Source organism: Nerophis lumbriciformis, linkage group LG31 (assembly GCF_033978685.3).
Source record: "Nerophis lumbriciformis linkage group LG31, RoL_Nlum_v2.1, whole genome shotgun sequence".
NCBI classification, from domain to species: Eukaryota; Metazoa; Chordata; class Actinopteri; order Syngnathiformes; family Syngnathidae; genus Nerophis; species Nerophis lumbriciformis.
In genome coordinates, this window is record NC_084578.2 from 673935 (window position 1) to 697500 (window position 23566).

General features: G+C 41.8%; 1 protein-coding gene across 1 annotated transcript in view; it reads right to left on the reverse strand.

Moving 5' to 3' along the window:
• sema5ba (sema domain, seven thrombospondin repeats (type 1 and type 1-like), transmembrane domain (TM) and short cytoplasmic domain, (semaphorin) 5Ba) overlaps positions 1-23566 on the reverse strand; it is a 104031-nt gene that overhangs the window by 13187 nt on the left and 67278 nt on the right. The window contains exons 6-19 of the mRNA XM_061926151.1: positions 20410-20472; positions 17791-17889; positions 16891-17104; positions 14495-14780; positions 11425-11560; positions 11156-11363; positions 9049-9256; positions 5513-5630; positions 5272-5456; positions 3182-3325; positions 2978-3125; positions 2683-2908; positions 757-969; positions 449-619 (exon numbers count right to left, since the gene is read on the reverse strand). Of these exons, the coding sequence (XP_061782135.1) occupies positions 449-619; positions 757-969; positions 2683-2908; positions 2978-3125; positions 3182-3325; positions 5272-5456; positions 5513-5630; positions 9049-9256; positions 11156-11363; positions 11425-11560; positions 14495-14780; positions 16891-17104; positions 17791-17889; positions 20410-20472 (2419 nt within the window). The remainder of the gene's footprint in view (positions 1-448; positions 620-756; positions 970-2682; positions 2909-2977; positions 3126-3181; positions 3326-5271; positions 5457-5512; positions 5631-9048; positions 9257-11155; positions 11364-11424; positions 11561-14494; positions 14781-16890; positions 17105-17790; positions 17890-20409; positions 20473-23566) is intronic.

Sequence of the window (23566 nt, forward strand, 5' to 3'; positions counted from 1 at the left end):
TTGTGTTGTGTCAGACTGACAGTCACAGGTGTGTGTGTTGTGTTGTGTCAGACTGACCATCAGTTGTGTTGTGTCAGACTGACCATCAGTTGTGTTGTGTTGTGTCAGACTGACCATCAGTTGTGTTGTGTTGTGTCAGACTGAATGTCACAGGTGTGTGTGTTGTGTTGTGTTGTGTCAGACTGACCATCAGTTGTGTTGTGTTGTGTTGTGTCAGACTGACCGTCACAGGTGTGTGTGTTGTGTTGTGTCAGACTGACCGTCAGTTGTGTTGTATTGTGTTGTGTCAGACTGACCGTCACAGGTGTGTGTGTTGTGTTGTGTTGTGTCAGACTGACCGTCACAGGTGTGTGTGTTGTGTCAGACTGACCATCAGTTGTGTTGTGTTGTGTCAGACTGACCGTCACAGGTGTGTGTGTTGTGTTGTGTTGTGTTGTGCCAGACTGACCGTCACAGGTGTGTGTGTTGCACAAGGCCTCCTCCGTGTGTAGTCCCAGACAAATATCTCCTGTGCTGGCCGGCGGGGGGTTGTTGCAGGAGCGAGTACGCTGGTAGTGACCGCCTCCACAACCCAGTGAACACTGTGACCATGACGACCAGCAAGACCACGCCCCTTTGACTGAAACAACAACAACAACAACACTGCTGCAATAAACACACAACAAGTGTGTGTGTGTGTGTGTGTGTGTGTGGAGTGTACATCCAGACAGACTGTGCAGGTGCAGATCAATGCTTGGACCCTCCCCAGGGTCTCACCTGGACATGACTGGACGTTGCAGTCCTGGTACTCCACAGGAGACCCCCGGCAGGCGGCGGGGGCGCTCTTGCCCTCGGGTCCGGAGCAGGACCGGCGCCGGGTGCGGTAACCCTTGGAGCAGCTCTGAGAGCAGCTGGACCAGGTCTCCCAGGACGACCAGCCGTGGCCCGCCACTCTCACCACGGGGGTCCTCAGGAGCTCCTCCACCAGGTCTGCAAAGAAGAACTTTGTGGTCAGTCAGTGTGATATCAAGGTGTGTCCACATGATCCAGGTCAATCAAAAAATGTGCTCCATCATTTTCTTCTTGGTGGGAAGAGAAACTGATCAGTAACAGCCAATCAGGGAACAGTATCAACTCTCTAGTGAGCTCACCCTTTAGAGCACTGCTGTAACTTGTTGCCATTAAAACTGCAGAAAATACATCTCTACGTTTACACTTTTTTACTACACTTTAATTATATTTCTATCCCGCTCCCTATAAACATCATCCATATAAAGACTGATATCATGATACACTCCTCTGCCATGTCGCTGATACCAAATCACTATGTATGATATCATATCACTATGTATTGGCCGATACTAAACTCAAGGCTCCTTTTATTTGGCCCTCAAGAGTCTGCAAATATGCTTCAATAAAGTACTTCATTCATCCATTTTGACAGACAAAATATAGCAAATGATTCAAACATCAATATTATCTGACCATACATTTAAAAAAATAGAAATAAATACTTTTATCTGCTTGACTTATGATTTCAAAGCAGTATCCATCAAAGTGTAGATTTCACAATAAAATAGCAAAAGTTACTGTGATTTTTACAGCATTTTACTGTTTGTTGGCAGTGCAATTCTGACAAATTCTCTTGTTTTACTGTAAAAAACAAAAACAAAAAAAACTGTGGTAAAGTGTTGTTGTTTACAGTAATTGTTGTTTACAGTAATTGTTGTTGTTTACAGTAATACATCATCAAATGTACTGATGTTTCTCAGCTGAAAACTGGACAGAAATTGATCATGAAAAAGCAATTTTCTGGCAACTAAACAAAAAAAACCACGGGCCAAATTAAGTCACATGACAGGCCAGGTAGGCCATATAAAGTCACATGACAAGCCATATAAAGTCACATGACAGGCCATATAAAGTCACATGACAGGCCATATAAAGTCACATGACAGGCCATATAAAGTCACATGACAGGCCATATAAAGTCACATGACAGGCCATATAAAGTCACATGACAGGCCATATAAAGTCACATGACAGGCCATATAAAGTCACATGACAGGCCATATAAAGTCACATGACAGGCCATATAAAGTCACATGACAGGCCATATAAAGTCACATGACAGGCCATATAAAGTCACATGACAGGCCATATAAAGTCACATATTTGGCAGGCTTGTTAGCGAGATGAGGTGGTATGGCAGGCTGGTTAGAGAGGTGAGGTGGTATGGCAGGTTGGTTAGTGAGGAGGTGAGGTGGTATGGCAGGCTGTTAGCGAGATGAGGTGGTATGGCAGGCTGGTTAGAGAGGTGAGGTGGTATGGCAGGCTGGTTAGTGAGGTGAGGTGGTATGGCAGGCTGTTAACGAGATGAGGTGGTATGGCAGGCTGTTAGCGAGGTGAGGTGGTATGGCAGGCTGGTTAGAGAGGTGAGGTGGTATGGCAGGCTGGTTAGAGAGGTGAGGTGGTATGGCAGGCTGGTTAGTGAGGTGAGGTGGTATGGCAGGCTGGTTAGAGAGGTGAGGTGGTATGGCAGGCTGGTTAGAGAGGTGAGGTGGTATGGCAGGCTGGTTAGTGAAGTGAGGTGGTATGGCAGGCTGGTTAGCGAGGTGAGGTGGTATGGCAGGCTGGTTAGTGAGGTGAGGTGGTATGGCAGGCTGGTTAGTGAAGTGAGGTGGTATGGCAGGCCGGTCTTACCGTCCGTCTGGCAGGTGGCGGTGGCGTCGTTGGGGCAGTAGCGCGTCTCCACCTTCCTGCGTCCCATCTGCAGCTGGTGTGGGTCGGGCAGGCGTGCGCGGCACATGTAGCGTGTCCGCTGCTCCTGGCGGGCGCCACCCTGGGTGACGTTGACCGGCATCCAGGGCGTCCAGGGCGTGTTCCTCTTCACTTCAGGACACGCCTCCAGGTTGCACGCCTTGTACTCCTTGAGTGGGGGGGTGAGCAGGAAGACGTTGGAAGGTGCAGTTTGCAGCTCTTATTTTGAAATCCTTACCAGGGCGCATCCTGGGCAGCTGTTTCCGTTCTGACAGGCGCGGACCCGCGAGTGGACCCCTCCCCCGCACTCGCTGCTGCACTTGGTCCAGGATCCCCAGGGGGACCAGAGGACCGGCAGAGGACAGGAGAGTCCTTCGTTGCAAAACCTGCAAGCGCGCCAGAGTCAAAAGCGTTCAAAACGCCGACCACGGCTCGTCCTCACCTCTCGTCGCGGCCGGGACCCACGCACACGCGCCCGCCGTGCCGCAGCGAGGGATTGTTGCAGGAGCGCTGGCGCAGCTCAAAGCCCGTGCCGCAGGTGGTGCTGCACTGTCCCCATGACGACCACGGGGTCCAGCCCCCGTTTCTATGGCGACACCCAAAAACTCTGAGCATAGTGTAGCAACCATGTCGCCGTCTGCTGCTAAACTGACATTTTCATGGCTGTGCGCTTCCTCTTACCACATTTCCTCTTACCACATTTCGCGTTACGACATTTCGCGTTATGACATTCCATGCTACGACAATCTTTGTTACTACATTTCGTGTTACGACGTTTCATGTTACAACATTTCATATTACAACATTTCATGTTACAACATTTTGTGTTACAACATTCCGTGTTACGACATTTAATGCTACGACATTTCGTTTTACGACATTCCGTGTTAGGACATACCACGTTACAACATGCCATGTTACGACATTAAGTCTTACAACATTCCGTGTTACGACATTTTGTGTCACAACATTCAGTGTTATGACATTCCGTTTTACAACATTTCGTTTTACGACACTTCGTGTTACGCCATTCCGTGTTACATTCCGTGTTATGACATTTCGTGTTACGACATTCCGTGTTACGACATTCCGTGTTACGACAGTTCGCGTTACGACATTTCGTGTTACCACATTCCGTGTTACGACATTCCGTGTTATGACATACCGTGTTACGACATTCCGTGTTACATTTCGTGTTACGAAATTTTGCGCTTCGACATTCCGTGTTACGACATTCTGTGTTACAACATTTTGTATTACGACATTTCGCGTAACGACATTCCAACTTACGACATTCCGTGTTACGACATTTTGTGCTACGACATTCCGTGTTACGACATTTCGCGTTATGACATTCTGTGTTACAACATTTTGTATTACAACATTTTGCGTTACGACATTCCGTGTTACGACAATCCATGTTACGACATTCCGTGTTACGACATTTTGTGTGACAATGTTGGATGTAACAACATTTTGTGGTTTTGACGTTTTGTATCGCCGTTTCATGTCACGTTTCATGTTAGCACATTTTGTGATAATTCATACGTATCATGTTGTGACATATCGTGTTATGACCTTTCATGTAATCAAGTTTCGTATAACAACATTTCGTTTAACGACATTTCGTTAAGCCATTTCGTTTAACAAAGTTTCATGTTACCTCATGTGTCGTGACATTTAGTGTAAGAACGTTCCATCTAACGACGTTTTGTGTTACAACGTTTCATGTAATCAAGTTTTGTATTAGGACATTTCGAATAACGACATTTTGTATGACCTTTCGTGAAACAACATTTTGTGTAATGAAATGTATTTTAACCGCTTTTCGTGTTACGTTATTGTCGTGACATTTTGTGAAACAATGTTTCATGTAACAACGTTTCATGTAACAAGATTTCATGTTGTGACATTTTTTTGTAATGACATTTCCTTGAACAACATTTAGTGTAACAACATTCCATGTTACGTTACTGTCATGACATTTTGTGTGTTCGTGTAATGCCGTTTTGTGTTATGACGTAATCAAGTTTCCTGTAAGACATTTTGTGTAACGACATTTAGTTTAACCACGTTTCGTGTTATGTCATGACATTTTGTGTAACGTTTCATGTTACATTTTTGTGTTGTAACGTTTCATGTAACGACATTTCGTGTAATGACATTTTGTGTTATGTCATGACATTTTGTGTAACGTTTCATGTTACATTTTTGTGTTGTAACGTTTCATGTAACGACATTTCGCGTAACAAAATTTCGTGTTAGGCTACTGCGAAGACATTTTGTGTAACGTTTCACGTGACGATATTTCATGTTACGTTTTGTTAGGACATTTCACGTAACCAAGATGCGGGTAATAACGTTTCATGTCACACTTTGTGTAACATTTCGTTTAACGATATTTCGTGCTGCGTTCCTGACATGACATTTTGTGTGAAGTTTCATGTAACGATGTTTCATGTAACGACACTTTGTGTAACGACCAACCCCGAGCACAGTGTACCTAATCAAGTGTCCGGTGGCGAGGGTTACCTGGAACAGTTGGCGACTTGGATGGTGGCGCCCGCACACTTCCTGCCCCCGCAGCGGGGGGCGGGGCTGTCACATGATCTGGAGCGGCACAAGCAGGCGCTGACGCCGTCGGCGCCGTGGTCGTGGTCGCACGTCTGCCACGGCGTCCAGTCCCCGAAGGCGCCGTGAGTGGTCTGGTTCTGCGTCTGGACAAGGAGAGGTTGGCGTTGTGAGCGGGATGCGTCTACTTGCTGGATCTCACCGGGCACGCCGTGATGTTCTGCTTCCACTGGCTCATGTTGCTGCTTTCCTCCAGCGTGGTGCAGCGACGCTCTCTGCCGTCCCAGCCGCAGTACGGGTCCCTGGCCTCCAGACACCGCCTGCAAACACCTCACGTGTCACGTCTCACGTGTCATGTGTCATGTGTCATGTGTCACGCGTCACGTGTCATGTGTCACGCGTCACGAGTCATGTGTCACACGTCATGTGTCATGTGTCACGCGTCATGTGTCATGTGTCACGCGTCACGTGTCAGGTGTCACACGTCATGTGTCATGTGTCACGCGTCATGTGTCATGTGTCACGCGTCACGTGTCAGGTGTCAGGTGTCATGAGTCATGTGTCACGTGTCATGTGTCATGTGTTATAGAGTATATAAAAGTGTGTTATAGAGTATATAAAAGTGTGTTATAGAGTATATAAAAGTGTGTTACAGTATATAAAAGTGTGTTATAGAGTAAATAAAAGTGTGTTATAGAGTATATAAATGTGTGTTATAGAGTATATAAAAGTGTGTTATAGAGTATATAAAAGTGTGTTATAGAGTATATAAAAGTGTGTTATAGAGTATATAAATGTGTGTTATAGAGTATATAAAAGCGTGTTATAGAGTATATAAAAGTGTGTTATAGAGTATATAAAAGTATATAAAAGTGTGTTATAGAGTATATAAAATTGTGTTATAGAGTATATAAAAGTGTGTTATAGAGTATATAAAAGTGTGTTATAGAGTATATAAAAGTGTGTTATAGAGTATATAAAAGTGTGTTATAGAGTATATAAAATTGTGTTATAGCGTATATAAAAGTGTGTTATAGAGTATATAAAAGTGTGTTATAGAGTATATAAAAGTGTGTTATAGAGTATATAAAAGTGTGTTATAGAGTATATAAAAGTGTGTTAGAGTATATAAAAGTGTGTTATAGAGTATATAAAAGTGTGTTATAGAGTATATAAAATTGTGTTATAGAGTATATAAAAGTGTGCTATAGAGTATATAAAAGTGTGTTATAGAGTATATAAAAGTGTTATAGAGTATATAAAAGTGTGTTATAGAGTATATAAAAGTGTGTTAGAGTATATAAAAGTGTGTTATAGAGTATATAAAAATGTGTTGTAGAGTATATAAAAGTGTGTTATAGAGTATATAAAAGTGTGTTATAGAGTAAATAAAAGTGTGTTATAGAGTATATAAAAGTGTGTTATAGAGTATATAAAAGTGTGTTATAGAGTATATAAAAGTGTGTTAGAGTATATAAAAGTGTGTTATAGAGTATATAAAAGTGTGTTATAGAGTATATAAAATTGTGTTATAGAGTATATAAAAGTGTGCTATAGAGTATATAAAAGTGTGTTATAGAGTATATAAAAGTGTGTTATAGAGTATATAAAAGTGTGTTAGAGTATATAAAAGTGTGTTATAGAGTATATAAAAATGTGTTGTAGAGTATATAAAAGTGTGTTATAGAGTATATAAAAGTGTGTTATAGAGTAAATAAAAGTGTGTTATAGAGTATATAAAAGTGTGTTATAGAGTATATAAAATTGTGTTATAGAGTATATAAAAGTGTGCTATAGAGTATATAAAAGTGTGTTATAGAGTATATAAAAGTGTGTTATAGAGTATATAAAAGTATATAAAAGTGTGTTATAGAGTATATAAAAGTGTGTTATAGAGTATATAAAAGTGTGTTATAGAGTAAATAAAAGTGTGTTATAGAGTATATAAAAGTGTGTTATAGAGTATATAAAAGTGTGTTATAGAGTAAATAAAAGTGTGTTATAGAGTATATAAAAGTGTGTTATAGAGTATATAAAAGTGTGTTACAGTATATAAAAGTGTGTTATAGAGTATCTAAAAGTGTGTTATAGAGTATATAAATGTGTGTTATAGAGTATATAAAAGTGTGTTATAGAGTATATAAAAGTGTGTTATAGAGTATATAAAAGTGTGTTATAGAGTATATAAATGTGTGTTATAGAGTATATAAAAGTGTGTTATAGAGTATATAAAAGTGTGTTATAGAGTATATAAAAGTGTGTTATAGAGTATATAAAAGTGTGTTATAGAGTATATAAAAGTGTGTTAGAGTATATAAAAGTGTGTTATAGAGTATATAAAAGTGTGTTATAGAGTATATAAAATTGTGTTATAGAGTATATAAAAGTGTGCTATAGAGTATATAAAAGTGTGTTATAGAGTATATAAAAGTGTGTTATAGAGTATATAAAAGTGTGTTATAGAGTATATAAAAGTGTGTTAGAGTATATAAAAGTGTGTTATAGAGTATATAAAAATGTGTTGTAGAGTATATAAAAGTGTGTTATAGAGTATATAAAAGTGTGTTATAGAGTAAATAAAAGTGTGTTATAGAGTATATAAAAGTGTGTTATAGAGTATATAAAATTGTGTTATAGAGTATATAAAAGTGTGTTAGAGTATATAAAAGTGTGTTATAGAGTATATAAAAGTGTGTTATAGAGTATATAAAATTGTGTTATAGAGTATATAAAAGTGTGCTATAGAGTATATAAAAGTGTGTTATAGAGTATATAAAAGTGTGTTATAGAGTATATAAAAGTGTGTTAGAGTATATAAAAGTGTGTTATAGAGTATATAAAAATGTGTTGTAGAGTATATAAAAGTGTGTTATAGAGTATATAAAAGTGTGTTATAGAGTAAATAAAAGTGTGTTATAGAGTATATAAAAGTGTGTTATAGAGTATATAAAAGTGTGTTATAGAGTATATAAAAGTGTGTTATAGAGTATATAAAAGTGTGTTAGAGTATATAAAAGTGTGTTATAGAGTATATAAAAGTGTGTTATAGAGTATATAAAATTGTGTTATAGAGTATATAAAAGTGTGCTATAGAGTATATAAAAGTGTGTTATAGAGTATATAAAAGTGTGTTATAGAGTATATAAAAGTGTGTTATAGAGTATATAAAAGTGTGTTAGAGTATATAAAAGTGTGTTATAGAGTATATAAAAGTGTGTTATAGAGTATATAAAATTGTGTTATAGAGTATATAAAAGTGTGCTATAGAGTATATAAAAGTGTGTTATAGAGTATATAAAAGTGTGTTATAGAGTATATAAAAGTGTGTTAGAGTATATAAAAGTGTGTTATAGAGTATATAAAAATGTGTTGTAGAGTATATAAAAGTGTGTTATAGAGTATATAAAAGTGTGTTATAGAGTAAATAAAAGTGTGTTATAGAGTATATAAAAGTGTGTTATAGAGTATATAAAATTGTGTTATAGAGTATATAAAAGTGTGCTATAGAGTATATAAAAGTGTGTTATAGAGTATATAAAAGTGTGTTATAGAGTATATAAAAGTATATAAAAGTGTGTTATAGAGTATATAAAAGTGTGTTATAGAGTATATAAAAGTGTGTTATAGAGTAAATAAAAGTGTGTTATAGAGTATATAAAAGTGTGTTATAGAGTATATAAAAGTGTGTTATAGAGTAAATAAAAGTGTGTTATAGAGTATATAAAAGTGTGTATTTACGTGTCAGTGAGGTAGGTGGAACATCTTTCCAGAAGGACCTTGAAGACTCCATCATTTAGACCAACAAAGAGCGAGCGGTCGCTGTGGAGGATCTGCAGGCTCAGGATTGGATGACGCATGGCGAGTGGGCGGAGCTCCATCTCCTCCAGGTAACACCCTTGGAGGCTCTTGTTGGGCGTGGCCAAGGCCTTCAGGATGCTGCCGTGTTCTGTGCAGGTCATGAACACTCACAAGGTCATGAACACTTACAAGGTCATGAACACTCACAAGGTCATGAACACTCTCAAGGTCATTAACACTTACAAGGTCATGAACACTCACAAGGTCAAGAACACTTACAAGGTCATGAACACTCACAAGGTCATGAACACTTACAAGGTCATGAACACTCACAAGGTCATTAACACTTACAAGGTCATGAACACTCACAAGGTCAAGAACACTTACAAGGTCATGAACACTCACAAGGTCATGAACACTTACAAGGTCATGAACACTCACAAGGTCATTAACACTTACAAGGTCATGAACACTCACAAGGTCAAGAACACTTACAAGGTCATGAACACTACAGGTCAAGAACACTCACAAGGTCAAGAACACTTACATGGTCAAGAACACTCACAAGGTCAAGAACACTTGCACTTGCAAGGTCAAGAACACTTACAAGGTCAAGAACACTTACAAGGTCATGAACACGTACAAGGTCAAGAACACTCACAAGGTCATGAACCCTTACAAAGTCAAAAACACTTACAAGGTCATGAACATGTACAAGGTCATGGACACTTACAAGGTCAAGAACACTCACAAGGTCATGGACATTCACAAGGTCAAGAACACTTACAGGGTCATGAACACTTACAAGGTCAAGAACACTCACAAGGTCATGAACATTCACAAGGTCAAGAACACTCACAAGGTCAAGAACACTCACAAGGTCAAGAACACTTGCAAGGTCAAGAACACTTACAAGGTCAAGAACACTTACAAGGTCATGAACACGTACAAGGTCGAGAACACTTACAAGGTCATGAACACGTACAAGGTCAAAAACACTCACAAGGTCATGAACACTTACAAGGTCATGAACACTTACAAGGTCAAGAACACTCACAAGGTCATGAACACTTACAAGGTCAAGAGCACTCACAAGGTCATGAACACTTACAAGGTCATGAACACCTACAAGGTCAAGAACACTTACAAGGTCATGAACACATACAAGGTCATGGACACTTACAAGGTCAAGAACACTCGCAAGGTCATGAACACTCACAAGGTCATGAACACTTACAAGGTCAAGAACACTTACAAGGTCAAGAACACTCACAAGGTCATGGAGACTTACAAGGTCAAGAACACACACATGTTCATGAACATTAACAAGGTCAAGAACACTTACAAGGTCGTAAAAATTCACAAGGTCAAGAACAATTACAAGGTCATGAACACTAACAAGGTCAGGAACACTCACAAGGTCATGAACACTTACAAGGTCAAGAACACTCACAAGGTCATGAACACTCACAAGGTCAAGAACACTCACAAGGTCACAGTTGACTTCCCCAGTGAACCACAGCACCTCCAGTGCTGGCAGCACTCGTGCACGATATAAGATAATAATGTTGCGACTCACTTGTGTTGACATTGAAACCACACAAGGTCAATCAATGACATCTTTAACACACATTTGGACATTTAGTGAATTATTTAATGTTAATAAAAATGTGTGTATATTTTGTTCATCAATGAAATATTTAATATTGAAACATTTCATAAATATTTGTATATTCATTTTGTAATTATATATTTTACAAATATTATTGTTAACAAACTTATATACATATATAATAAAAACAATTATATATTTTATAGATTAAATATTTAATTTATCTATATCAGTTGTATGAAATATACATCATTAACAAATAGTTGCATGAAATATACATAGATAATAAATAGTTGTATGAAATATACATAGATAATAAATAGTTGTATGAAATATACATTCATAATAAATGTCCTAAAGATGTAAATATGTATGACATGAATGAGTGATTTCAATGTCTGTGTGAACACTGACTACTCTAAAGGGGGTACTGACCGGTGGCGATGTACATGACGTGGTAGAGCGTGTCCATGCCCTGCACGATGTCCACCACCAGGTGAGAGAAGCGCACCTGGTCCTGCATGACCAGGGGGTCCAGGGACTGGGGCTGGACCACCTCGTTCATCAGGTAGAGGCGCTGGGCGTCCTGCAGGCTGCGCTCCGTCAGTCCCTGGTTGGGCCCCTCGTCCCTGACCGTGCCGCACTGAGCGGGGCGCACAGGTCAGTGGGGGCGGGGCCAAAGCGGCCGGTCACGTGACACTGACCTGGAAGTCGGTGATGGGGTTGGCGGTGGGCAGCCAGGTGGAGCGAGGGTTCTCCTGCCAGCGGAAAGGTCCGTTGAAGGCCCGCGCGATGGCGCTCAGGTTGAAGGCGCACACGGCCGACGCTGCCATGCTGTTCCTTTAACAAACACCTTTTTACTCAATTAGGACACATGGAACTCTCCACAAATATAACTGACACACTTTCAAACAAACAATATATATATATATTTATATACAGTATATATACACACACACACATACAGTTTTATACATATATATATACACACATACAGTTTTATATATATATATATATATATATATACAGTATATACATATATATATATACAGTATATATATATATATATATATGTATATATATATGTATAAAACTGTATGTGTGTATATAGATACATGTATAAAACTGTATGTGTGTGTATACAGTATGTATATATATGTATATATATATATATATATATATATATATATATATATATATATATATATATATATATATATATATATATATGTCATGACTTGGTCCTGGGGTTTAGTTTTTCTCGAAGGCAACGGAAAGTTGGCTCGGGCGAGACGGGAATGAAGGTACATTTTTATTTAAACACTATAAATACAAAACAAGGAAGTAAACAAAAGGCGCGCACAATGGCGGAGAACAAACTATGAAACCAAACACTTGCACAAAGGCAAAAACTATGAACAACAAAAAACACTAACTGTGGCAATAATAAACAAAACTTACTTGGCATGGACAAAAAGGAGCAGCGTGAACGATGGACATGAAAAAAGAGTCAGAAATTTGCAGAGCATAAATGTGAGATGTCGCCAGAAAGACAAACTGAAAAACAATGAACTTAAATACTACAGACATGATTAACGAAAACAGGTGCGTGACTCAAAACGTGAAACAGGTGCGTGACGTGACAGGTGAAAACTAATGGGTTGCTATGGTGACAAACAAGAGTGCACAATGAGTCCAAACGTGGAACAGGTGAAACTAATGGGTAATCATGGAAACAAGACAAGGGAGTGAAAAGCCAGAAACTAAAGAGTCCTATAACTAAACAAAACATGACTAAGACAAAACATGATTACACAGACATGACAATATATATATATATATACATATATATGTATATATGTATATGTATATATATATGTATGTGTGGGAAAAAAATCACAAGACTATTTCATCTCTACAGGCCTGTTTCATGAGGGGGGGTACCCTCAATCGTCAGGAGATTTTAATGGGAGCATTCGCATACCATGGTTTATATAGGGCACAGAGTGGGTGGGTACAGGCCGGCCTAGGGGCGTGGTGATTGGCTCATGTGTTACCTAGGAGGTGTTTCCGTCTATGGCGGCATGCTGTTACAATTTCGCTGCGCTTGTTGAGGGATGACAGGTCTGGACGGTAAATAATAAACAGTTTCTCTTTCAAGCATAGGTTGCATCTTTTATTACCACTATTGTAAGGTGTGCTGGATGCAAGAATTTGTGTGTATATATATATATATATATATATATATATATATATATATATATATATATATATATATACACACACATACAGTTTTATACATATATACTTACAAACCCCGTTTCCATATGAGTTGGGAAATTGTGTTAGATGTAAATATAAACGGAATACAATGATTTGCAAATCCTTTTCAAGCCATATTCAGTTGAATATGCTACAAAGACAACATATTTGATGTTCAAACTCATAAACGGTTTTTTTTGCGAATAATCATTAACTTTATAATTTGATGGCAGCAACACGTGACAAAGAAGTCGGGAAAGGTGGCAATAAATACTGATAAAGTTGAGGAATGCTCATCAAACACTTATTTGGAACATCCCACAGGTGTGCAGGCTAATTGGGAACAGGTGGGTGCCATGATTGGGTATAAAAGTAGATTCCTTGAAATGCTCAGTCATTCACAAACAAGGACGGGGCGAGGGTCACCACTTTGTCAACAAATGCGTGAGCAAATTGTTGAACAGTTTAAGAAAAACCTTTCTCAAGCAGCTATTGCAAGGAATTTAGGGATTTCACCATCTACGCTCCGTAATATCATCAAAGGGTTCAGAGAATGTGGAGAAATCACTGCACGTAAGCAGCTAAGCCCGTGACCTTCCATCCCTCAGGCTGTACTGCATCAACAAGCAACATCAGTGTGTAAAGGATATCACCACATGGGCTCAGGAACACTTCAGAAAACCACTTTCAGTAACTACAGTTGGTCGCTACATCTGTAAGTGCAAGTTAAAACTCTACTATGCGAGGCGAAAACCGTTTATCAACAACACCCAGCAACGCCGTCGGCTTCGCTGGGCCTGAGCTCATCTAAGATGGACTGATACAAAGTGGAAAAGTGTTCTGTGGTCTGACGAGTCCACATTTCAAATTGTTTTTGGAAACTGTGGACGTCGTGTCCTCCGGACCAAAGAGGAAAAGAACCATCCGGATTGTTCTAGGTGCAAAGTGTAAAAGGCAGCATGTGTGATGGTATGGGGGTGTATTAGTGGCCAAGACATGGGTAACTTACACATCTGTGAAGGCGCCATTAATGCTGAAAGGTACATACAGCTTTTGGAGCAACATATGTTGCCATCCAAGCAACGTTACCATGGACGCCCCTGCTTATTTCAGCAAGACAATGCCAAGCCACGTGTTACATCAACGTGGCTTCATAGTAAAAGAGTGCGGGTACTAGACTGGCCTGCCTGTAGTCCAGACCTGTCTCCCATTTACAGTGGTGGTCAAAAGTGTACGTACACTTGTAAAGAACATCATGTCATGGCTGTCTTGAGTTTCCAATCATTTCTACAACTCTTACACACACACACACACACACACACACACACACACACACACACACACACACACACACACACACACACACACACACACACACACACACACACACATTGTCTTCCTAACCTTCAGGTTTGTTGACTAGTTGGATGTCAGTCAGTGGTGTTGAAAGCTTACTTTAACTAGCTGTTAGTTGGTAGAGCGAGTGAGTCCCATCATGAGGTGTGCACTCACAGGTTGGTGGTGAAGATGGCGTAGATGAGGTCCTGCTCGGGCAGGTAGAAGGTGCCCTGCAGCTGGTTGTAGTAGAAGGGCATCTCTCCTGAGCGTGAGCAGTTGAGGCGGGCCTTCATGAAGGTGGTCCAGGTGTCCTCCAGCAGGAAGCGACCGCCCACGTCGTTCTTGCACACACGCGCCACTCGAGAGTACACCGTCTCACCGCAGTCCTGCTCCACCGCCGTCTCACGCAGGAAGAAGAAGGTGAACACGCCCAGGTCGTACGCCGAGATGAAGTGGGGCTCTGGGAGGGCACACGTGTCAATGACAAGAAGAAGAGTAGTATTTTTCGGGGTATAAGTCGCACCTGCCAAAAATGCATAATAAAGAAGGAAAAAAACATATAAAAGTCGCACTGGAGCCAAACTATGAAAACAACTGCGACTTATAGTCCGGAAAATACGGTAGTAATAATACTAGTGAGAAGAAGAAGATTACATGTTGACATACTGTATATTACTAACATTCATCTTCTACATTTCACCTCCGACCTCTCCATTCTTGCTGTAATAACAGTGAGTGTGTATCAATGTGTGTGTGTATGTATGTGTGTGTGTGTGTGTATGAATGTGTGTGTGTATGAATGTGTGTGTGTGTGTGTGGCAGCTGCTATGCTACACATATTTCCCTGCAGTCACTTAGTGAAAGTCACGCACACACACACACACACACACACACACACACACACACACACACACACACACACACACACACACACACACACACACACACACACTGAGGGTCCGCAGGTTGGTGCGCTGTAATTCCCCCTGCCATTAAGAATAATTACATGGGCGACAATGGTGGAATGAAGAAACAACATTAAAGAAGGTGACAATACAGTACCATTGAGCCACTTGGAGTTGTACTGTGTTGTCATGGTTACGATGAAGGTGACAGTGTACCATTGAGCCACTTGGAGTTGTACTGTGTTGTCATGGTTACAATGAAGGTGTCAATACAGTACCATTGAGCCACTTGGAGTTGTACTGTGTTGTCATGGTTACGATGAAGGTGACAGTGTACCATTGAGCCACTTGGAGTTGTACTGTGTTGTCATGGTTACAATGAAGGTGACAGTGTACCATTGAGCCACTTGGAGTTGTACTGTGTTGTCATGGTTACGATGAAGGTGACAGTGTACCATTGAGCCACTTGGAGTTGTACTGTGTTGTCATGGTTACGATGAAGGTGACAATACAGTACCATTGAGCCATTTGGAGTTGTACTGTGTTGTCATGGTTACGATGAAGGTGACAGTGTACCATTGAGCCACTTGGAGTTGTACTGTGTTGTCATGGTTACAATGAAGGTGACAATACAGTACCATTGAGCCACTTGGAGTTGTACTGTGTTGTCATGGTTACGATGAAGGTGACAGTGTACCATTGAGCCACTTGGAGTTGTACTGTGTTGTCAAGGTTACAATGAAGGTGTCAATACAGTACCATTGAGCCACTTGGAGTTGTACTGTGTTGTCATGGTTACGATGAAGGTGACAGTGTACCATTGAGCCACTTGGAGTTGTACTGTGTTGTCATGGTTACAATGAAGGTGTCAATACAGTACCATTGAGCCACTTGGAGTTGTACTGTGTTGTCATGGTTACAATGAAGGTGACAATACAGTACCATTGAGCCACTTGGAGTTGTACTGTGTTGTCATGGTTACGATGAAGGTGACAGTGTACCATTGAGCCACTTGGAGTTGTACTGTGTTGTCATGGTTACAATGAAGGTGTCAATACAGTACCATTGAGCCACTTGGAGTTGTACTGTGTTGTCATGGTTACGATGAAGGTGACAGTGTACCATTGAGCCACTTGGAGTTGTACTGTGTTGTCATGGTTACGATGAAGGTGACAATACAGTACCATTGAGCCACTTGGAGCTGTACTGTGTTGTCATGGTTACGATGAAGGTGACAGTGTACCATTGAGCCACTTGGAGCTGTACTGTGTTGTCATGGTTACGATGAAGGTGACAATAAAGTACCATTGAGCCACTTGGAGTTGTACCGTGTTGTCATGGTTACAATGAAGGTGACAGTGTACCATTGAGTTATTTGGAGTTGTACTGTGTTGTCATGGTTACGATGAAGGTGACAGTGTACCATTGAGCCACTTGGAGTTGTACTGTGTTGTCATGGTTACGATGAAGGTGACAATAAAGTACCATTGAGCCACTTGGAGTTGTACCGTGTTGTCATGGTTACGATGAAGGTGACAGTGTACCATTGAGTTATTTGGAGTTGTACTGTGTTGTCATGGTTACGATGAAGGTGACAGTGTACCATTGAGCCACTTGGAGTTGTACTGTGTTGTCATGGTTACGATGAAGGTGACAATACAGTACCATTGAGCCACTTGGAGTTGTACTGTGCGGTGCGCAGAGGAGGCATCCCTCCCAGACTGCGGTAGATGACGGGGTCGCGTCCTGAGAAGTCGATGACGGTGGCGGCGTACAGCTCGCCTCTCTCCGTCAACACCGCCGTGGAGTTGTGGCGAGGGTCATACGGGCAGCGCGCCACGCCGTTGACACGCTCCAGCACGTTGCTCAGGTTGCCCACCTGCAGCAAAACAGTCAGGTATCATGATATCAGCTAGCATGGAAAATGTGTGTGATATCATGTGCGATACAAGCAGAGTGTTTACTTCTGTGTGCTATCATGTGCGATATAAGTGTTTACTCGGAGGACATGGAGGAGTCGGTTACTTTGCTCTATTGACAGCCACAGCAAGACCTTGTCCTGACCCGAGATCTACAAAGCAGAGACGCGGACCTGAGTAGGCAAAAGTCCACTAACGCAGCTCCTGGCACCTTTTCTTTGAACTGTTTATGACCGAGTGCAACAGCTATTTATGACCACCTCCCCTTAGGAGCAGTGGTGTAATGTAATGTAATGCTATGTAATCAGAAAAGGCCCAAATAAAAGTGGAGGCGTGGAAGTCCCTGGTCAGAGCGGTGTGGTGACGCTGTACGAGGGTGCAGGCACACAGGCGCTCTCCTCATCAGCTACATTGAATCCTGTCTCTGTTTGATTTCTTTGCTTCTTGTCTCGTCTAATAGATGTCATCGGTGTTTGAACCTGACAGTGGGCGTGTCAACTCCTGAGGTCAATCCAGGTTGATGGCGATGTAACACAGAAATGTACTTTTACGTGGGAATGACCTACTTGACTGGGTTTCAACGCACACAGTTCTTGTCCCGTGGCGTGCGACACAGAGACTTCCTGTGCTGGCGTGACCAACGTACCTCTCGGGTGGTGCAGAGGGGCTGGAAGGCGTTGGTCCCGCACGTCACGACCTGGGTCTTGTTGACCAGCAGGACTCGGATGTAGTTCTGACACTCGGTCTGCACAAAAGGAAGTGCAACACAAAGACAACATGGATTCTTTTCCTTACACAAAAGATTGGAAATGGATTCTGACTTTTGCCAGATTGTGATCCTGCCAAACGAGGATTCAGAGAGAATCGATTGGCGGCGTTTGTGTGTCGCTATCGGCCCTTTGGCTGCAAATGTCCAATCAATGTGTGCTGATACGGCCATTGTTACATCCACCTCTGGTATCCATCAAGCAACCTTCATACATGGATCACAAACACACAGTTGTAACTTCACTTCCTGCGTGGTTGTAACTTCACTTCCTGTGTGGACATAGTTCAGGGTTCACTTCCTGCGTGGACATGGTTCATCTTTTTTGGAACTTATTTCAAATCAAATCAAATCAAAGTGTATTTCTATAGCTCTAAATCACAAGTGTCTCAAAGGGCTGTTTCACTTTTTAGGTGCAGAATTTAGGTTAGAAGGAGTCTTATTTTGACTTACCGTATTTTCCGCACTATAAGGCGCACCTAAAAACCACAAATTTTCTCAAAAGCTGACAGTGCGGCTTATAACCCGGTGCGCTTTATATATGGATTAATATTAAGATTCATTTTCATAAAGTTTCGGTCTCGCAACTACGGTAAACAGCCGCCATCTTTTTTCCCCGTAGAAGAGGAAGTGCTTCTTCTTCTACGCAAGCAACCGCCAAGGTAAGCACCCGCCCCCATAGAACAGGAAGCGCTTCTTCTTCTACTGTAAGCAACCACCCGCCCGCGTAGAAGAAGAAGAAGGGCGCGGATATTACGTTTCATTTCCTTTGTGTGTTTACATCTGTAAAGACCACAAAATGGCTCCTACTAAGCGACAGGGATCCGGTTCATGAAAAGACGCAATCTCTCCATCCGCACACGGACTATTTCACAGCAACTGCCTAAAGACTTTCAAGAAAAGCTGGCTACTTTCCGTGCATATTGTAAAAACAAGATAGCTGAAAAAAAGATCCGGCCAGAGAACATTATCAACATGGACGAGGTTCCACTGACTTTTGATATTCCTGTGAACCGCACTGTGGATACAACGGGAGCACGTACGGTGAATATTCGCACCACAGGGAATGAGAAGTCATCCTTCACTGTGGTTCTAGCTTGCCATGCTAATGGCCAGAAACTTCCACCCATGGTGATATTCAAAAGGAAGACCTTGCCAAAAGAGACCTTTCCAGCCGGCGTCATCATAAAAGCTAACTCGAAGGGATGGATGGATGAAGAAAAGATGAGCGAGTGGTTAAGGTAAGTTTACGCGAAGAGGCCGGGTGGCTTTTTTCACGCAGCTCCGTCCATGTTGATATACGACTCCATGCGCGCCCACATCACGCTGGTTTTTAATATATTATTAAAGTTTGACTGACCTATTTGACTGTTTTTTTGACATTCCTTTAGCGCAGTTAGATGCGGCTTATAACACGGGGCGGCTTATAGGTGGACAAAGTTTTGAAATATGCCGTTCATTGAAGGCGCGGCTTATAACCCAGGGCGCCTTATGGTGCGGAAAATACGGTATATGTTCTGACCACGGAACTTTCCTCCAGAAGGTCTTATCTTTGTCCATGTGGTGTCAGATGAAACAAAAATGGATCTGTTTGGCCACAATACCCAGCAATATGTTTGGAGGAGAAAAGGTGAGGCCTTTAATCCCAGGAACACCATGCCTACCGTCAAGCATGATGGTGGTAGTATTATGCTCTGGGCCTGTTTTGCTGCCAATGGAACTGCTGCTTTAAATGGGACAATGAAAAAGGAGGATTCGCTCCAAATTAAAATCATCAGCCCGGAGGTTGGGTCTTGGGTGTAGTTGGGTGTTCCAACAGGACAATGACGTCAAAAGTGGTAAAGGAATGGCTAAATCAGGCTAGAATGAAGGTTTTAGAATGGCCTTCCCAAAGTCCTGACTTAAAGGTGTGGACAATGCTGAAGAAACAAGTCCATGTCAACACATTTAGCTGAACTGCACCAATTTAGTGGTCAAGTGGTCAAGCAGAAGCTTGTGGATGGCTACCAAAAGCGCCTTATTGCAGGTCAACTTGCCAAGGGACATGTAAGCAAATATTAACATTGCTGTATGTATACTTTTCACCCTCACATTTTCAGTAGAGCCATAATAAATTCATAAAAAAAAGCAAACGTCATGAATGTTTTTTGTGACCAACAAGTATGTGCTCCAATCACTACATCACAAACAAATAAGAGTTGTAAAGTCAAGACAGCCATGACATGATGTTCTTTACAAGTCTATCTACACTTTTCACCACCACTGTATATATATATATATATATATATACACACACACACCATTCTCTGTTTGCCAATCAGCACGTCACACTGTGTCTAGCTCCGCCCCCCTAGGTGATGTTAGGGTTGCTTGGTGGAAACAAGACTGAAGTCAAAACAAGTCAAGGGGGGCAGGTGGGGGGGGGGGGGGGGGGGTCCCAAAAGCTCCAACCTATCAAGGTGCATGAAGTGTGGTGTTGCTGAGAAGGATGAAGGATACCTCCGTCTTGCCTTTGCTCTGACAGGACCTCCTGGTGTCGTCGTCAGGTGCCCACTGCGTCGCCTAGGAAACGGGAAGGAAAGAAGCGGCCAATGAGCAGTCAGACATGACAGTTGTGTAAGAGTTACGCAACAAGACTGTTGTGGGCTTACAACAGCAAGCATTAGCATTGTCTCGTCCCAGCGCTTGGCTCTGATTGGCTCCTGACAAGCAGGCTAATTAGACACATGCACTGTTGGTCCTCTCCTCACCTGGGAGGTACACTGACCCTGGACCTCACCTGGGAGGTACAGTGACCCTGGACCTCACCTGGGAGGTACACTGACCCTGGACCTCACCTGGGAGGTACAGTGACCCTGGACCTCACCTGGGAGGTACAGTGACCCTGGACCTCACCTGGGAGGAACAGTGACCTTGGACCTCACCTGGGAGGTACAGTGACCTTGGACCTCACCTGGGAGGTACACTGACCCTGGACCTCACCTGGGAGGTACAGTGACCCTGGACCTCACCTGGGAGGTACACTGACCCTGGACCTCACCTGGGAGGTACAGTGACCCTGGACCTCACCTGGGAGGTACAGTGACCCTGGACCTCACCTGGGAGGAACAGTGACCTTGGACCTCACCTGGGAGGTACAGTGACCTTGGACCTCACCTGGGAGGTACACTGACCCTGGACCTCACCTGGGAGGAACAGTGACCTTGGACCTCACCTGGGAGGTACAGTGACCTTGGACCTCACCTGGGAGGTACAGTGACCTTGGACCTCACCTGGGAGGAACAGTGACCTTGGACCTCACCTGGGAGGAACAGTGACCTTGGCCTGGACCTCAGACACTTGCCTGAAGCCACTTGGAGACTAAAGATGTGCAGAGTGTAAAGTAAGAACTAAAGTGTGCACATAGTTGATCACACACACGTCTTTACCTTGTGCCACTCATGTCAAGTACAGTAGCCTAGTAGTCCTAAGTCTTTATTCAAAACAAAAGTTTGAATTACAAGTAAGGTCAAATCCAGAGTATAAGCCGTTATGCTACGCTTTGAACCCTGTGGCTTATAAAATGGTGCAGCTAACATATGGTTTTTTCCTCGCTGGCGGCCAAATAGTTTCCCCCCCAAAAACAAGCAAACACACTGAAAAATGTGTTTTATTGTTTGTGCTATGGCGCCATCTTTTGGCCAGTTGGCTCGCTGCAGACGCCGCACTGCACTTCTCTTGAGACTGACTTTCAACCGGAACTACAAGTACGGTCTTCTAGCCGTCCATAGCGTTTCTACTCGTATGGATTCTTCATTCATCACGCCAAGCAACGTTTGTAAGTTTTACAATACAACTACAACAATTCTTACTCACTAAAGTGTCCCATGTGTGATGTCTGTAGGAGTGTTTTCATGCATATTTGTACCTGTAATGTAATCAAGCCAGTGTTGTTAGCATGAGCTAAAATGCTAACATGTTTACAAGTGTCTGTGTTAGTAATATTAACTTACAATGTCATTCTTTTTGTGTTGTTTCACTTTCACAAATTCCTCCGTAAATTCACCCAAACTAAAAGTTATTGAGTCTGTTTGGAGAGCGAGCTTGCTGTTTTGCTCTGTTTTGTTTGATCAGCCGTTTTACTGCCGTGCGACAGACACTGTTTGGAAACAATGAAGGTATGTGAATAAATATTTACAGAATATTTCTGTGGAAATAACTCATTTCACAACCTTCACTCCAGGCCATACTTACCAACCTTGAGACCTCCGATTTCGGGAGGTGGGGGGTTGGGGGGCGTGGTCGGGGGTGGGACGGGGCCGTGGTTGAGGGCGGGGGCGTGGTTAAGAGGGGAGGAGTATATTGACAGCAAGAATTCACCAAGTCAAGTATTTCATACATATATATATATGTGTTGGCCCTGCGATGAGGTGGCGACTTGTCCAGGGTGTACCCCGCCTTCCGCCCGATTGTAGCTGAGATAGGCTCCAGCGCCCCCCGCGACCCCGAAGGGAATAAGCGGTAGAAAATGGATGGATGGATAAATATACATACATATACATACATATATATATATATATATATATATATATATATATATATATATATATATATATATATATATATATATATATATATATATATACATACATCCTGAAAATATGCAAACAAAACTGTGTTTAGATAATTGATACTTCAAACTTGCATAAATACATCTTAAGGAATATAACATAACTTGGCTTCTGAGAGTTTCAAAATGTAATGAATAAAATGCTAAAGTTGTTGATAAACAAGCAATTATTTTAATAATTAAATATGGTCATTTTAAATGAATTATTATGATCATTTAAAATTAATTATTTCCAATATGTGTATTTTAATGTACAATTCTATGGCTGGATGTAATAAGGAGTCAGAAAAAATACAAATAAAAATGTTGATGTTTTTAGCAAAATATAGTAAAAATGTATTTAGTTTTTTTTTTTAATGAATAATTATATTTATTTTTAGGTAAGATAAACACAATAATACAATTTCTAGTCTGGATGATTTAGTTCTTGTCACCCTGTTGTCCTCCCGTCATAAAAAAAAAGGCTGTCCTCACTCAGGTCCGCTTGGAGCTGGAGGGGGCGTGGCCTCCAGCTCCGGCTGAGAATCGGGAGATTTTCGGGAGAATATTTGTCCCGGGAGGTTTTTGGGAGAGGCACTGAATTTCGGGAGTCTCCCGGAAAATTCGGGAGGGTTGGCAAGTATGCTCCAGGCACATTTTTGGAAGATATAGTTGTTCCCTACAATGTAGTGGGTGTGGCTTCTATAGTTTGGAAAACAGGCTAGATATATTTCCAGACTTCTTTGGCGAACCACTAGATGGCGCCCACACACCACTAGTAATGCAACTACATTTTATTCTACAAGAATAAAATATTCAGTTAGCACTTTGTGCTGACTAGCATGGTTCAAAAGGGGCGTGTCCTATCTCGGTTGCTGTTAGCTAAAGCTAGCAGACGCCACCTGACCTCAGGTTGGTCTTCAGCACACCTGCAGGACGCCCACTCACAGCCAGGTGGCTTTGCCCTGGTGCCAGCTCTGAAGTGGGTCAGTATTAGTCTGCCAACTCCAGGAGCAGAACCCAGTCCTCAGTCCTGCTAGCTGGAGGGGCTAGCAGTACTTTCCAAAG